The sequence below is a fragment of the Leopardus geoffroyi genome, chromosome A1, assembly GCF_018350155.1.
Source record: "Leopardus geoffroyi isolate Oge1 chromosome A1, O.geoffroyi_Oge1_pat1.0, whole genome shotgun sequence".
Lineage (NCBI taxonomy): Eukaryota > Metazoa > Chordata > Mammalia > Carnivora > Felidae > Leopardus > Leopardus geoffroyi.
Window position 1 is genome coordinate 72,136,097 of NC_059326.1, and position 17,887 is coordinate 72,153,983.

Below are 17,887 nucleotides of genomic sequence, written 5' to 3' on the forward strand. Positions count from 1 at the left end.
TTTTTTAATGTTTATTTTTTTTGAGAGAGAGTGAGCGAGCAGTGGAGGGACAGAGAGAGGGAGACAGAGAATCCCAAGCAGGCAGCACGCTCTCAGCACAGAGCCTGACGTGGGGGTCCATCTTGTGAACCTCGAGATCATGACCTGAGCCGAAATCAAGAGTCAGACGCTTAACCGACTGAGCCACCTACGTGCCCCTCCTCCGTTCAACAACTTTTTTTTAAATGTCTATTTATTTTTGAGAGGGAGAGAGACAGAGTGTGGGGGTGGGGTAGAGAGAGAGAGAGGGAGACACAGAATCTGAAGCAGGCTCCAGGCTCTGAGCTGTCGTCAGCACAAAGCCCAGGAACCGTGAGATCACGACCTGAGCCGAAGTTGGATGCTCAATCAACTGAGCCACCCAGGAGTCCCTCAACAATTTCTGACATGGATATGACAAAGTAGAATTTTGATTTCCATTTAAAAACACTCAGTTAAAATCTCGGCCTTAGCAGTTCAAGGATTTTCCTCATGATTATTCAATTAAATCTCCAGAAATTAAATAGAGCTCTTCCTACTGTATTTAACTGTGATATTGTGGAGTGATTTACGTAGGATTTCTTGGTGTCCCCACTTTTAAGTTTTACTTTCTAGAAGCCCATAACCAACTTCAGTGAAGCCCCAGACAGTGTGTGTGTGTGTGTGTGTGTGTGTGTGTGTGTGTGTATGTGTGTGTGTGCATGTGTGTGTGTGTGTGTGAGCTCCTGATTAACAAGTCTTTCTCAGTCCTTATCAGCTGCTGTGCTGACAAAAGGAGAGTCAGTCCACACTAAATGAAGTGGAGAATTAGCAATTAGATGTTAGCATGGAGGCAGCCAACAGGATAATTCCAGATGAAACACTCACTTGGGGAACTGATCAAGTCAACTCTAAACTACTGGCTTCTTTCTTTACTTTGTGAACACTCAGGGAAGTATTTAATCATTATCATTCAGGTGCTTTAAACTGTGAGGGTCTTTCTAGAACAGCAGAGAGAACACTAGATTGGTAGTCAGAAGACAGCATTGCACTAGCTCACGTTCCCAAGAAAAGCCCTTAACCTCTACTGCCCTAAGTGCTCTCCTCTGTTGGAGGGGGGTGGGTACAAATGACACCAAATGGTTCACGAGGTGCCCTCCAGCTCTGAAATATTACCACACTGCATTAGTTTCCTAGGGCTGGTGTAACAAAGTACCACGGACTGAGTGGCTTAAACAACAGAAACATTTTCTCTCAGTTCTGGAGGCAAGAAGCCTGAGATGAAGGTGTGGGCAGGGTTGGTTGATTCTGTGAGGCAAGGACCTGTTCTAGGTGTCTCTCCTTTGCTTGTGGATGGCTGTCTTTTCCCTGTGTCTTCACATTACTCCCCTCTATAGGTAGTCTGTGTCCAAATTTCCTCCTCTTTTTTAAAAAAAATTTTTATGTTTATTCATTTTTGAGAGAGACAGAGCACGAGCCGGGAAAGGGCAGATAGAGAGGGAGACACAGAATCTGAAGCAGGCTCCAGGCTCTGAGTTGTCAGCACAGAACCTGATGCGGTGCTCAAACCCATGAACTGTGAGATCATGACCTGAGCCAAAGTCCAACTGAGACACCCAGGCGCCTCCAAATTTCCCCCTTATAAGGACAGCAGTCATATTGGATTAGGGCCCACCTTAATCACTTTATTTTAATTTAATTACCTCCTTAAAGAGGTTGTTTCTAAATAAAGTCACATTCTGAGGTACTAGGGGTTAAGGCTTCAATATATAACCTTTTTTTTTTTTTTTTTTTTTTTGGCAGGAGGATACACACAATTCAGCCCATAACAGATAATGATTATCATATGTTACTAATAATGGCATCAGGGAAGTTACAACCACTTAGAGGGAAAGCCTTCACACTTCCTCTGGGACTCTTAAGGTCTTCAGGGTATTTACTAAAGTTACGCAGGACAAAAATTCCATTTTATCCACTAGGCTGTCTGCTAAAATTGGCTTGGGTCCTCACAAATGCAGTGTCCTCCGTGTTGACCACATCGACAGACTCTTACACATTTCTTCCATGTGAGTAGGGACAGAGACATCAGCCAGCGGGTTTTTATCTCATAAGAGTTGGTAATGGAAGTACTCGTCAACTTTATTTCTGTTTTACATTATTCTAGAAGAAACTAACTAGGGTATTTTGACAACACAGAAACTATAAGTCTAAAGGTGTAGGCAATGACCTTCCCTGTGTCATTCAGCCTACCCTTTGGTTCGGTATTTCCAAAACAATATATGGAGTTAGTAACGCTGATATAAACATGAACAAATAAAAATGGCTGTTCAGAGCTTTACAAACGTGAGTTTTATATAAATGTGAACTACTTGCAACCTTTGTTTGTTTTCCACCTGGTCGGCCGCTCAGCAAAGAGGAGCAGCATGATTAATTAGCCCACAGTTTATTTTGTGACCCCATTAGGATTACATGTTCCTTCTTCCTTGTATGACAACCCCCCCTGCTGTTTGTACGACTCAGGCCAACACCTGGCTGAAATGGAGTGTACTTACGCATTGAAGCGTGCTCGGACCACCACCCGGCAGAAGTTTCTGAACCTGTGCTCCCGTCCAACTATGAACAGTGGCTTGTCGAAGTATGGGTGATTCTCTCTCAGTTCCTCTTCCTGCACTTTCCTTGAAGGGGAAATTGATGTACAGTAAGGCTAAGGGAAAGGTTGCCATCCAGAAACGAGAGATAAGAAACACCGTAGGACCCCGTACCTTTTCATTTCCGCTTGTTCCTTTTTTTCCTGGATCATCTTTATTTCACTGTCTTCTCTTTGTGCATTTCTATATCTCACTGTATTGGAATGCTAGAAATATAATAAAAGGGGCATATAAAAATGGAAGATTTTTCTGAAGGCCTGAAAATATCACCTATAAGAAACTGAAAGAAATACCTTTATTTTAACATATACATTTTTAGTGACCACAGTCATCTTAGCAAGGGTATTTTTTTTCCTTCTAAAGGGTATATTTTTAAAAATAGAAATATTTATTGAGAACCCATTATGTGCCAGGCCCTGTTGTAGTGCTGGGGGTATGGCAAAAGGCAAAAATAAAGGATAAAACCCAGCTCTGTAGGGCTAATGTTCTAGTCAGGTAAGACAGATAAAAATTCAAACACAATATGGGGAGAGTTAGAAAATGTTTGGTGTTATGGTAAAAAGCAAAGGGGACAGAGAGTGCTAGGAGGCTCCAAGTTTAAATCTTTTTTTTTTTTTTTTTAAAGCTTGTCCATTTATTTAGAGAAAGAGTGTGTGGGAGGGGCAGAGAGAGAGGGAGAAAGGGAATCTTGAGCAGGCTCTGCCCTGTCAGCACAGGCTCGATCTCACAAACCATGAGATCATGACCTTGAGCTGAAACCAAAAGTCAGACGCTCAACAGACTTAGCCACCCTGGCGCCTCTAGAAGGCTCCAACTTTAAACAGGTCAGAGCAGACCTCAATAAAAAGACGTTATTTGAGTGTAGGCTGGAAGGATATGCAGGTCGCTGTGTATCTGCAAAAATGTGCTCTTCCAGAGGAGAGGTGGGTCTGCCTGTGTACGGCCCAGCCAGCGTGCCTTGTGGGTGAGCGTCCACATGGTAGGAGACAATGAGGCCAGAAGGGTGGGAGAGGGCCTGGGCATGTAGGACCCTGACTCTGATTTTCACTCCCTGGGAGATGGATGGCCATTGCTCAAATAACCTGATAGATATTATCACAACTATTCCTTAGATTTAATTATCTGTATCTTCTATCATTTGGAATAAGTGAGACAACTGAAGCTCTGTTTTAAATTGCTTCTGTTATGGAGGAAATGACATCAGGGGGGATTTCTTAGGAAATTAGCAGAACTTCATAACCTTTTGCTGTGGAGAAGATGGGGGATGGGTTTTCATTATATGCCTGTGTAGAAAAGAGCATAAAAAGTCTTTGAAGAAGAACTAAGCCTCTGGAATTGAGACTATTCAGGGCCTTTTGTTGTGTATATTTAAACACATATTTTCAAAGCTGTGCTCTAATTTGGTTCTTAAGTAGACTATATATTTCTACTGAATCACACTGAAGGGAAGTGCTTTGAACTAGTGTTGCCTCTCTGAATTCTCTCCTAGAAATCTTCTCCATGCAACATGCCTGGTCCTCAAATTAAATGTACACAGGCCATGTGTTGGATCCGATCTCAATTCCATACAGATAATATGGTAGATCATATCAGACAGAGCTCTGCCTTAAAAATCATGGCGCTAACAGATGTGTCTGCCAATTAGAACCTTGTAAATTGGGTAATGATGGTATCAGGTGTTCTCATCACCAACGTCTTCCATTGTCAATTATGCCTGGAACACTTAAGAGAGTTTACTCTAAGGCAGAAGTTTCTACAGATTGAAAGCAGTTGGATTATGCTGGAAACTCCAGAAAATCTTAACAATAAGAGATAAAGTGGTAAAAAAAAAAAAAAAAAAGACAAGCAAAATCCCAAAACCCCTAAGGCTTGCTACCTTTCTCTTTCTAGACCTCCTTTCTCAAACACCATCCTTGGCTCTGAACATTCAGGACTCTGCCAATTTAGCCAGACTCAACTTAAGACCTGTATTTTAATGAGGACTCCAGTAATGATAATTACTTAATGTGTACTTTTCAAGTCTCTTTTAGAAATCGGCATGATACAGCCGCTTGCAAGTCTAACCCAGAGGTTAGAGTTCTGGTTCCGTGGGTTTCCCTGGGTTTTCATGTGGCTTGTTTTTTCCCTTCGTTCGGGTCTCTGGTCTAATACAGAGGCGCCAACACTGTCCATCTTCTCTAGAATTTCCTGCCCCCAAATCTCCATCTTTGGTTTCTATACATTATTTGATTGTTCTTTATAGTACAGAGCAAAACTGTCACAGCAATGAAGACATAACGGGCAATAAGTTAAAAACACCCCCAGAAATGATTATATATTTGTTTCCTTGTTTAGTTTTTGTCTCTTTTCCTGGAATGTAAGCTTCGGGAAGGCAGAAGTTTTGTCTTCTTTCCCCACTACTCCTCATCACTTAGAACAGGGCCTGGCACGTGATAAGCACTTGGTAAATATTTTTTGAGTCCATTAATAAATAAATGAGTGACATAGTGTCGAAGGACAAAGAAATTCTTGGGAAATATTATACAGTCTTTGACAGAAAAATTCTTCTAGAAATCACATTTTATTTCTTAGTATGTAAAGCCCTGAAATTAGACACTGGCTCTAGATTCTGGAATATTTGGAAATCAGTAAATGTTTAAAGTTTATGATGCAAATCAATTCTATAGAATGCTTTAAGTGTTTTAATGTCTGTTAAATGCAACTGACACATCACTTTTGTATTGCCATCTTTATTATTTATATTTTTGAATTTTTAAAATTTTTTATAGTTTATTTTAGGGGGAGAGAGAGAGAGAGAGGGAGAGAGAGAGAATCTCAAGCAGGCTCCGCACTCAGCATGGAGCCTGATAGGGGGCTTGATCCCATGATCCTGGGATCATGACCTAAACTGAAACTGAGAGTCAGACGCTCAACTGACTGAGCCACCCAGCCTATCTTAATGAAGACATGTGTTTTGTGGGATGTCTGGATTTTTGTACAGTTAATGGTCACTCTTCTGTACTGTCCATTGAATTTGTTTCCTGAGTTTCCTGATTCCCTCTGGCATAAAGTCTTATGGAGTCAGGACAATGTGACAGAAGGACACAGGTGCTGGAATTGTCTAAACAGTCATCGAAATGAATTTTCATAATCATGCTTCCCAAATCCAAAGCATTGCTTAGAACTTACATCTTGAGTCAGGGTTTCAAGAGATTTCCCCCTGCTGATCCTCTGGCTGTTGGATCCATGTCTTAGTGATCTAAAACAACCACAACCAACAGATCGATACATCTAAGACCAAATTTTGACTTTCAAGCAATGACCATTATGAGAACAAAATAAATCAACTTTTTTGTTAATAACACACATCACAATAACACACATCACAAATACTTATTATCTCTTTTCAGCAGAAGCTTTAGTTTATTCAAATGTTTTTGATCCCATCTAGAAAATTTCAGAATTTTTCCTTCTGATCTTAAAAGCAAGAATTTGGCCATCACCAAGGAAAAGGTTTTTGCGAGATTTTTTTGAATCTTTGAAACTGTGAATTTCATCATGGTTGCCATTAGCAAACAGAACAAAGTTCCTCACCCACGCCTGTCTGCTAACCAAGGCTGCACACAGAGAGCATTTCCTGTAAAACTCCTTTCCTTGGTTTCTCTGCAGCCTTGTCTCCCAGTATATTTACCTGCGCTCTTGGCGGATATGATGCTGCACACTGAGAATTGACCTTTCCTTTGCTGGCTGCCCCTCAAATGATCCGCTCAGCATGCGCTGTCGAGTGCAAGCTCTAGGAAAAAAAAAAAAAACAGGAGCCCGAGATAAATGCATGATCTGTACACTTGGGATGAATAATACATAACTGCTCATTATTCTTATTATTTTTAAGGAAACACCAATGATAAGGCAAAACACAGCAAATGACCCATAACCATAAAGGAAAATGGGCTTGAGGCTCTGTGTCAAGAACACTTACAAAGCAGAACTGTCAGAGCTTCGCGGTGGTGCTAGAAAATAAACAGAAATCTCCTGCCCACCACGACCTGCCTCCCCCTACCCAAGGGGAGAGCTGCCATCAGGATTCTGCTAGCTGTAGGGCCAACCTAACCATAGGTAGGCATGATGTTGGTTTTGCATTTAGAGAAGGAGGTTTCTAATAACAGCCCTCTGGGGAAGGATTTGTCCACCCAGGCCTCTGGGATGATAGAATATATGTTCCAAGGAGATTTTGCAGAACTCCAGGACAATAGGAAAGCATAAAGTTAGAGGCAAAAGTTAGTGGTAAAGAGAAGTAATTACAGCTGTGATTAATACCTAAAGAAACCTCAGTCTAAAGTCTATGGCTTACAGGTAACCAGTTACTACTTTCTCTGGAATCATGAAACTCTGATGCTTTTTTAAGGCATTCCCTCTTTAAACCATACCTAGGCTGGTATAGTTTCAGATTTGCTAATGATGGAAGACAATTGGGTGACTCGACACTTGGGGTGTGAATGATTTGAAGAGAAAACAAAATTCCTTTTCCAGAAAGTTCTCTCCAACTGGAAATTACAATGATTCCCTTGATGTAGCAGTCAAGTGGAAAGAAAATAATACAGGGGACTCAGAGGCCTGTGTTCCACAGGAGACACTGTCACGGACTAGTTGAGTGACCTTTGGGCTTAGTTTTCTTATTGGTAAAGTGAGGACATGACTTTGATCTCAATGAAAACTCACAGACCTCCAATGCAATGATTTTATGATATGCAAATCTTATGATGCTGTATTTATTCAACACTTGAACACATAACTTCTGTCATTGCTTTACATAAAACTTTCATATTTACGTTTCCTAAAATGTGTATCTAGATTGACTTTGAATTATATCATCACTGTCTCGGAGTTAAGATCTTCAAGAAAAAGATCCATTTCTGTTTAGCATACTTTTAAGCAGCTCTTATGATATCATGTGTATATTCAAGTAGCTAAAAATGCTTTTGATGCCAATGAAGGTAATTATGGTAAATACCCATGAAAATCATGCAAATCCGATGAATGGAAAGGAGTTACAGGAAGCAACTCCCACCCCTTCCCCCACCCCAAATCACTCTTCTTAGTTCAATAAGCACATGGACCATTTTGAGATAAAATCCGGAGTCAAAATCTTATAAAAAACCAAGGATTTATGGCAGTGATAGACAGACCGTGCTTAGTTCCATGACTAGAATGGTGTCGCATAGGAAGGTGTATTTATAAGTTAGGCTGAATTCACAAAGGTTTAGCAAGATCTCATATTATGTATACTAAGATTTGTTTTTCGGACTAAGGACTGCAAATCATGAAGCATCCTGAGCACATCCATTTGGAGAAGAATGTTATCCTGGCATAGATCTATAGATCCCTCCTATTTGTGTAAACGTCAAGGCTTAACCTATAGCCACTGTCTTAGTAACCTTTATTTTTTGTCACAAGACTTCCCGCTAAAGCAGTTGAGCCCTTAGGCCTTAAACACAAAACACATACAACTTGATTACAGTATACAAGTTTGAGCTGGCCGTCGTCCATGCTACATCTGAAGTGGAAGAACATCTCTGGCCTTGAGCTGCCTATGATAAGGGACTGCTGGTGTCTGCCCCACAGCCCAGTGTGAGCAGGCCCAGGCATTCTTGCTGGGAAAGAGTTGGGAATGCATCTACTGACTCCAGAACCTCATGGATGTCCCAGCACCCAAGTCATCTTAACAAACCCACGCCCACTGGGGTGGCTCTGTGGATCCTACTGAGACTCCCTCCTCTGACTGAACAAGACAGGAAGGTCCCAACGGAGGGTGGAGGTACGCTCACCATTGGAAAGACTCTGAATCCCATGGCGTCTCTTCCATCCCTTCCACCAACAGCATGGCTGAAGTGTGGTGAGAAGGCAACCCCCCTTTCCTTTCTGGCTCAAGATCAGTCCTTTCTTTCCCACTGGGGTTTATCTAGAGAATTGAGAACCTAATCGTAAAATGGGCTGGAATTTCAACCATACATGTGACATGTGAATCTTTGTTCTCTGTATGAGTCACTCATGGAGCTCAGGGTGAGGGGGACTGGTTTTTAGCTTGACTCTGCAACCAGAAAACATGTGCTTCATCAGACTAAGATAGCCACTTCTATGCATAAAATATATAAAAGCATTGGCTTCCATTTCTCTTCCTATCACTTTCTTCTGTGTATATAACAGTGTTTGTTAGTACAATTTCAAACCAGATAGTGATGAGAAAAAGAACACTGGGCTCAGCAACTCTGAGCCAGTAAAATCGTGTAACGAGTGACTTCAGATTTCTGCTCGAGCCAAGGCTACACCTTGGTGGTTTTCATTTCCTCACTCAGGGGACGCTGCCAGAGCCTTGTGTTCTCTGAACAGAGGAATTCTTACCCACTGCCTCTTTTCCTGGAACTCCAAAGGTACCCTCGTGACCTGAGCAAAGTGAAATCAGGCAGACGCAGCGATCTTTCCATGGTGTGAAGAGGTCGCCTTTGGTGCCTCAGGCTTAGTGTGACTGTCTCTGACCCCTATGCCAGCCATGCACCCCAGCACCGCTGCCATGTCTGGTCCAAAATAAAGGTCAATAACCATCTCCATCTTCTTTTAGCAGCCCTCTTGTTGAGTCTCTTCTCAGACCAAATGCTCTGATAGCTCACTCTTGCTTTTGCATATCCAGTGGTTTTTGAAGTAGGAAACTATAGGTAAATGCTAGAGTTTCTTAGCTAAAAACTAGGGGCCACATTCATCTAGCAAATTGCTATATAAACACTTGGGTTAAGGCAATTTGCAGGGATTGAGGTTGGGCACGTGAAAGGCAGTTCATCTGAAGGCTCTTGAAAGCTTTTATTCCTCTTCTAAGGATGGTGGTGGATGTTACTTAAGTTAAAACTCAAAATCCTCTTGTTCACACTGTATCCATTATAGTTAATAACTAGCTATTTGTCTATGATAATTTTCCCATAAAAACAACAGGTAACAGTATAGAAGAAACAACTTTTCTACAGATACATAAATCTGTCTAAAAGAAAACATGGGAAAAATCTAATTACATTATACAAAAAAGCTAGCTGCCCAAAATGGGTTTCTTATGGATGAAAGGAGGAACTCATATGGAAAGACATAAATCTGGGATAGGAGAGGAGATGTAGGGAGCAAGGAAAGAAGTTGCATAATAGCTCTGCCCTGAGGACATCTGGACATTGAAGCAGGTAGAGAAAGAAGGTCAAATTATGATGTTTCTGCATAAAGAAAACAGCCTGATACATAAGCCATCATCACCTTCTTTAATAATGTACAATATTTTGTTATTTTGGAAAATAACAGCCTTGGTAGAAAATTATTCACTTCAATCTGGCATGATCGAATTCCATGAAGACGTTACACATTCTCTAATACAGTGTGCCAAGGTTCACATGGAAGTATGGTAGGAGTTTGTTTTATTATTTTCAAAAGGAAATACAATTTTATTATACACAAGCATATATTGTGATCCAAACTACGAACTACCAAAAAGTATTTCTGACATGTGTAATATAGTCACAAACTCAGACATAAATGGGTCCTGATAAGTAACATAAAGTGAGAAATGAATATTCACCCACACGAGAAATGTTTTATGTTCCATGTTTCTGTAGCATGTTATTAACCACACTTGTTCAACGCTTATGGCATTTGGTCATCACTGGTCACCTCCCTTATTAGGCAGTGAGTTCTTTAGGGGACCGTTTGATCACTTGTCCTCGTGTTCTAGGAAATGCGGTTGCTGGCACACCCATGAGCAGAGCCAGGGGACAGAATGGGTAAGTGCAAGGCAGGGAGGTGAAGGTATAAGGAGAGCACAGGACGCTGAGGGAGGTGTGGGACTGGTTCTCGAACTTGCTAGTCTCAAGGTTCAATTAGCACATCAGGTTAGTACTTTCCTACCCAGCATCAGGGCTTGAACAGAAAGTTTTGCCTTGGACTGAAGACTAATGGAGGAGTCGATTTGAGAACACCAAGGTTTAGGACTGCGCAGTTCCAACCTCAGCCTTTGCTGAGGGACCTCTGGCTGTGGGACCTCTGGCAGGTGATGGGCATTCTCTGAGCCTCCGCGTCCTATATGTAAAATGGGGAACAAGAACACCTCTTCCAGCAACTTCATAGGGAGTGAGTTGGGAGGACCAACTATGATTATGAATGTGCCAGTCTTTGGAAACACTGACACTCTGTTTACATTTTAGTTGCTATTATTTACTTTTCTGTCTCGCCCCATGCCATGGTTGGTATTAAAACATTCGACAGAGGGTGGAGGACAGAAAAGCAAATGTGACAGAGGGTCACACTGGGGGGTAAGTCTCCTCTGTTCTGACTCTGCTCAATGGCGATATATGTTACGGACTAGAGCTGCAGCCTCTTAACCTGTCTCTACGCATCCACGCTCAATAAACATGTTGTATTATCCCCAGCAACGTGACCTCTGAAACGAACACCTGCAATGTTACTGTGCAGGTGTTTCTCAGACGGCCCTTAGTGATACATCCTCCCTGGTTTTCATGCCCTTGTGCAACCCAGAAGTGTGGGCAACTTGCTCCTCGCCAGTGTAAGGCAAATGGGATGGGATAGGTCACAAAAGACCTGCCCAAGCAGGCTGCCATGTCGTGAGATGTTCTGTGGAAAGATTCCCTTCTTACGGAATGAGGGTGGTCTTCCATTAACAGAGCATGAGGAACCAAAGCATTTATTTAACTGCTAGTGAGGCACTAAATCTTATTAAGAACCATGAGAGGGGGGCCGGGGTGGCTCAGTCAGTTGAGCGTCAGACTCTTGGTTTCAGCTCAGGTCATGACCTCATGGTTTCATGGGTTCGAGCCCCACATCAGGCTCCGTGCTGAACAGTGTGGAGCCTGCTTGGGATTCTGTCTCCCAATCTCTCTCCTCAACTGCCCTCAACTCCTCAACTGCCCTCCTCAGGGCAGTTGCCCTCCTCAACTCCTCAATCTGCCCCTCCTCAACTCATGCCCTCTCTGTCTCTCTCAAAATAAATAAATAAACTTAAAAAAAAAAAAAAAAAGAACGGTGACAGTGAGCTAGTTAGGGGATTCCTCCCAGGCAAATCAAAAGGCCTGCAGCCTTATGAGAGACCCAGCTAAGCCACACCCAGGTTCCTGACTGAGGCTGTGAGATTAATCTGTGTTATTTCAATCACCAACCTTTGGAGTCACTTGTTACACAGCAATTGGCAACTAAGACAGTTGTCATCATTGTCTTAAAGTCTTCAACAACCCTATTGCTCTTCAGAGTAAGACTAAGACAAGAAGCTCAGCATGACTTCAAAGTCCCATAGGACCTGCCTCATCTTTTACCATCAGGGACCCCCTGCTCCGGCCAGTCAACCTCTTTGGTCTTTCAGTTCCTTGTGTGGGCCTCACTCCAAAAAGCTCTAAGAGAGCAGAGGCTGACTTAGTTACTGCTCACTTGTTACTTCACCTTGTACACAGTAGATGCTTAATAAATATTTGTGAAATGAGTAAATCGTGAAATATTGCGAAGATCAAACATTTTAATTTCTTTTTGGATCATTTCACGCTTATGAGGCACGGAAATAATCACAAATAGCACACACCGCATGTGTTTGAAATATGCTTTTCAAAGGGGAAGGTGATTTTATCTCCAGTTAGAATACTGTGCTACTCAAGAAATGGGCTGCACACCTATAACAGATGAGGCCCTGAGATAGTAATAAAAAAAAAAAAATCAGACATTGCTTCTTGCAGGTAGAAAATTTATAAATCTTTATCTATAGTCTCTGTGACTGTGAAGGGAGACCTTCAAGCCTACATGAGGCAGAGCTGAACTCATTTCAATTTCTTAAATGGGAGATCTGATCTGTCCCTGGGAACATGGTCCCCATACACGGTGTCTTATATGAATCTACTACTGAGCTGAAATAGTAAATAAGTAAGGATTTTGAGACTTTTACAACTTTACCAATAAGAATGCACACATCATTAAAATTCCTCAGTAATAGACCCAGTCAGAAGGAAAAGTATTTGAATATTCAATTAAGTTATATTTTGCCACTTTAAATTTTTCATTAGAATTTAGATGCCTTTTGGTCTCCCCTGAAGATAAAAGAAATACATTTTCAGGATGAAAACATTCACTTATTTGTTGCCTAGAGAAAAAGCAAAGCTAATAGTATTGAAAATACACACCACGAACTTGAGGGACAGTCTAGCTTTCCTTAGGGGAAAGACCACAGAGTTGTGGTATTAGATCTCATCATCTTCCCCATATCTCTTCATGATGGCGAGTACTAGCAAGCCAGTTTCTTAGAAACTCCATCTAGTGGTCTGATACAAAACAAATTGGTCTGCCTGCTTGTCTTCTGGAACTGGGAGGCACAAGGCTTCAAGTGTCTGGTGAAAAATAATGAAGTCTTTTGTCTTGTCTGAGTGAGGAAATTCTCCATTATGCAGGCATGTGTAATCCCTTTATTCCTGCTCCCTGGAGGAGAATTACAGTGAGGCATTTTCCTTTTCCCAGTTGGGGTTAATGTTATGCCCTCTCTACCTTTGAAAGTAAAACAAGACTAGGACCCCTGACGATGATTCAAATGTGGGAATATTCTTCAGCAAACACACATTCCCAGTTGCAAAAATATTACCCCTGGTTTCTTGCCAAGCCTTTGAAAAAAACATATGAAAGATTGATTCTTTTTTTCTTCCTCTCTCTGCATTGCCTTTGTGCTGTGGAATTTCAATTGCCTCTTATATGACAGCTATATATATATATATATATATATATATATATATAGTCTTTTATGGAGGTGGAGGGAAGAGAATCATGTCTTAAGAAATTGTCTCTATTTTTCTTGACATTTCTCCATCACAAATATTTTTAAATTGGCCCAAAGATTATGGTTATAAGAGAGATCTTTGGAGCTTTATTAGCCTTTAAACACCACTAGTTGTTTATAGAAATAGTAGCAGGGGGTCCTCGGTTTCTTTCTTCTCTCTCTCCATATCTTCTTTCTTAATGTTCCAGAACAAGGGTGTGGGAAAAGCCTGTACGTTTTGTAATGAAAGAGAGAGGCCTATGAGTCTTCAAATTATTTTCATTCATTATAGAAAAGTTAGATTGCATGAAACCATCTGGTATTAAGCGTAATTACCATCTAAAGGAACTGCAGTGTAAATCTGCAGAGCATTACATTGGAGGGATTTTACTCCAACCTTGGGCTCCACAAGTTAACACACTGCAAAGTATTATCAGATGTTGGTTAATATAATGTAATCACATCGACAGAAAACAGGAAAACAGTCCTTCTGTGGTAATTACGGGAAACCGTGGCTGTAGAATGGTGTAAGAGAATGGGGGATGAGTATTTCCTGGAAAGGGCTCTCACCTGCCTCCAGGAGAGTGACAATGAGATCCTCCAAAGTGAAGACAACAGCAGACATTAACAGGTGAGCTCCTCTGTAATGGCCTCTTGCTGAGGTGAGGAAAAAGCTGCATTTTTATGGAGTGACTACCCCACTCCTTTGTGAATGGGCCCAGTCCCGAGTAAATGGATATGGCTCTTTAATAGCAACAGCGGATTTGTTCTTTCCAGTCTTGTGCTATTCATAACAATGCTGTCATAAGCACACATGTAAACATGTGGGCAACCAGAACCTTGTTGTAGACTGAAACATAAAAGAAGCCTTAGTGTCTTATCGTATGCAGGTATGATAAATAAAAAAGACAATCAGCTCGTGGGCAATCCATGCCTTTAGTGCATCTATTAAAATTCAGCAAATAGAATGTCTGAAACCCCACACCACACTAGGGTTTAAATTTGGTAATGCTCCATCTGTCTCAGAAAAACGTAAATTACAATGTAAAGATTGAACTTTTTATTATAACAAAAATGAAATTTTGCAAATGTTGCAGAAACCATATGAACCAATTTTTCTACTGAGATGAATTTTCTTATACTACTTATTGCTTTATGCTCCAATGATAAAAGAGTAAAAGAGAAACCCTGTTAAAATAGTTTGCTGCATCTGTTGGGTAAAATTTAATAGTAGCTCTCCTGATCCATAGCACAATTATAATCACTTTGTAATAATGTACAAATCATGTACAATCTCAACGAAATATAACATATTTTGATTACCACAAATCAGGAAACAACGAGGAAAACGTCTTTGAAATATATTACTTTACTGTGTATGATAATGGATGTTAATTAGACTTCTCATGATAATCATTTCATAATACATACAAATCTCCTCGAATTATTATGTTGTACCCCTGAAATTAATACAATGTTATATGTCAATTATATCTCAATGAAACTAAGAAAAATTCAAGGAAAGTTTGATTTAATTTAAAAAAATTTTTTTTAATGTTTGTTTATTTATTTATTTATTTAAAAAAAAAATTTTTTTTTTTTCAACGTTTATTTATTTTTGGGACAGAGAGAGACAGAGCATGAACGGGGGAGGGGCAGAGAGAGAGGGAGACACAGAATCGGAAACAGGCTCCAGGCTCTGAGCCATCAGCCCAGAGCCTGACGCGGGGCTCGAACTCACGGACCGCGAGATCGTGACCTGGCTGAAGTCGGACGCTTAACCGACTGCGCCACTCAGGCGCCCCAATGTTTATTTATTTTTGAGAGAAAGAGAGAGCCAGAGCATGAGCAGGGGAAGGGCAGAGAGAGAGGGAGACACAGAATCCGAAGCAGGCTCCAGGCTCTGAGCTGTCAGTCAGCACAGAGCCCAACGCGGCAGTGGGGGGGTGGGGCGGGCTTGAACCCGCAAACCGTGAGATCATGACCCGAGGCAAAGTCAGATGCTCAACCAACCGAGCCACCCAGGCACTCCGGAAAGTTTGATTTTAAAAAAGCAAAAATATATATATTATTTTGCTTAAACGAAGTTCTATTTGGCCTCTTTGCCTCTTTATGTTTTATACAAATGCATATACCCACAGATCTTATCTTCTCATTGCTCTCTGAATACACTTAAGTTCCATATACTTAACTTAGTCTCTGTATCTCCAAATGGTCTTTCAACTAGTCTACAAGAGTTTTTAAATCTCATAAATAAGAAAAACCAACAATGAAGCAGGCTTAATAGAATCACAGATAGTTATGAAAATATCTAATATTTAATTATATATTTGATTAATATTCAATGTTTTGATGGTAATATATTCAATATTAATAATTAGTATTCAATACGTTAATATCTACAAATACATTACATATGTTAATATTTTCTTTAATAAATTAGATGTTAATAATTTAATATTTTATTAATATTGAGTATATTAATACCTGATACTCTGTTTCCCAAAAACTTTGGGTGATTCTTACCAAATGTTTGCCATAAAGAGTTATTGCTCTGTCAGGAGGCTGACCAAAACTCAGCTTCATGGGTACCTGTGCTTCTTCTCACCTGCAGGGTCCTTCTAGCATCCTCCCCTCCTGTGCTGGAGCGCATTCCACTGAGCGGTTGGCAAGTCTAACGGGAAGCTCTGTGAGAGGCTACAAAGCACTCAGCCCCTCCAAGCGGTGCTAGCTGGGCCCAGAATGTGGGGCTGCAGGAAACTAACATGACCTCATCCAAAGCTGCTGAATTGCTAGGCTGAATGATGAAACAAGAATTTGAAAAGGAGAGCTTGTGAGATGGGAAGGAGCACTCGCGGGGTAAGATGCTAATGCTTTGCATTATTAAGCTCGCTTAGATTTCCATTTAATTGGGCCAGCTTCAGAGAGCTGGGAGCTCTGGGTCTAGACAGGGGAGGACAGAATAAGAATGAAGAAGGCCGTTTGTCCTTTCCTCAAATTTCCCTTGTCATATAGCTAATGATGTGCACAGGAACAGGTGGCCCCTTGGAGGGCTTCACAGGGGTTTAATTTGAACTCCTTCCTCTAGAAAACTCCACCATCTCCTCAGTCTCTGTAATATCAGGCTCATCTGTCTTCCAGAGGAATGTGACCTAGATGCTTCTGTTCTAGAGGAGAGCCCAGGTGTCAGTTCATCTGTCCCGAGCCCCGGGGAGGCAGCCGTGGGAGAACAGGACCCAAAAGGCCAGAGGACAAAAACACTCTCATTCAGCCTACAGCCTATGAAAGAGGAGCCCTAGCTAAGTCCTCACCGCCTAAAAGTTGCGGGGCTCCAAAGTGATGCACACACCTAAGTTCCAGGTAGGCACTTACAACCCATGCAGAAGACAATGTCACGCTTGTCTCCACCATGGCAGTATTGTTCTTCTGCTAATGGTGCCTCTGAGGGCAGGTCTATGTTCTCTTCCAGCCATTCCTCATGCCCGAATCACCAGCCTCTCTTATCCTGCAGAGATCTTGATTTAAATCCTACTCTCACTCTTCCACCTGCCAAGTCAATCAGGCTCACCTTTACCAACACCTGTGACCATGCCCTCAACGTCCCCCTCTCCCTTTTCTTTGCAACATGCTTGTCTCTACCTGTTTGGCTAGGTCTCCCAATTCTGAGATAAGACCATTTTTTTTCCTGGCCCATCCAAGCAGAGCAGAGAATGTCATAGTTGCACTTGAGACATTTCAAAGACCGTGGGTCTCCATTCCCAAGACTTTCAGTCAGTTACAGGTGATGCCAACTCTGGTTGATGAGTCTATGTTATTAGTTTGGGGGTATATCCACCAAATGATGTGAACAAATGAGCTGATGATGCTTTTAATGTTAGCAAGACTACCACAAGGGTGGAGCCAGAATGCCAACCCAGACTGGCTACTGAGCCACTGAGTAAGCGATAGACACTGCTCATTTACTCCTATGAGGTTGCTTATACCTCCGCTTGAAAGGCATAAGAAATTGAGACTTTCCAAGGACTTAACCATGACTCAGAGGATTCAAAGCCAAGCATGGTTAACTGCAAAGCCTGTCCTCTTTCCACTTCTGCTATACTGCCACAGCATACTCTATGTGACTATTTGGATTTGAACAAGAATGAGGTGACCTTTGTAGCTCAGAGTCAAGAAGGCCACACAATTTCAGTCCAGATATGAGCTTTCCTGAGCTGACTTATCCATCAGGGCCTAAGGTTGGAGTTGCAACAGATATCCAGCAAAAGATTTTCCATGAAGACACCTCTATTAGCCCTAGATGGCTAAAGCTGGTTCCTCTCTACCACAGGAAGTTTTATGGAGAATATGGAGGGAGAGGAATGAGATTGGAGAGGGTTATGGTCCTAAATACTTAAGCTGCCCCAGACAGCAAGGATGCCTGTAGACCACATAGTACCTT

The 17,887-nt window shown here is 41.5% G+C and overlaps 1 protein-coding gene across 5 annotated transcripts in view; it reads right to left on the minus strand.

Moving 5' to 3' along the window:
• The window catches only part of NALCN (sodium leak channel, non-selective), a 320,527-nt gene that overhangs the window by 42,574 nt on the left and 260,066 nt on the right, over positions 1 to 17,887 (minus strand). For 4 of the 5 annotated variants that reach the window (XM_045481373.1, XM_045481362.1, XM_045481354.1 and 1 more), the window contains 4 exons: positions 6,316 to 6,417; positions 5,814 to 5,883; positions 2,760 to 2,851; positions 2,550 to 2,672 (listed from right to left, as the gene is read on the minus strand). In XM_045481373.1, coding sequence (XP_045337329.1) covers positions 2,550 to 2,672; positions 2,760 to 2,851; positions 5,814 to 5,883; positions 6,316 to 6,417 — 387 coding nt within the window. Of the gene's footprint in view, positions 1 to 2,549; positions 2,673 to 2,759; positions 2,852 to 5,813; positions 5,884 to 6,315; positions 6,418 to 14,019; positions 14,107 to 17,887 lie in introns of all 5 variants that reach the window. The other variant, XM_045481393.1, reaches the window with a different exon arrangement.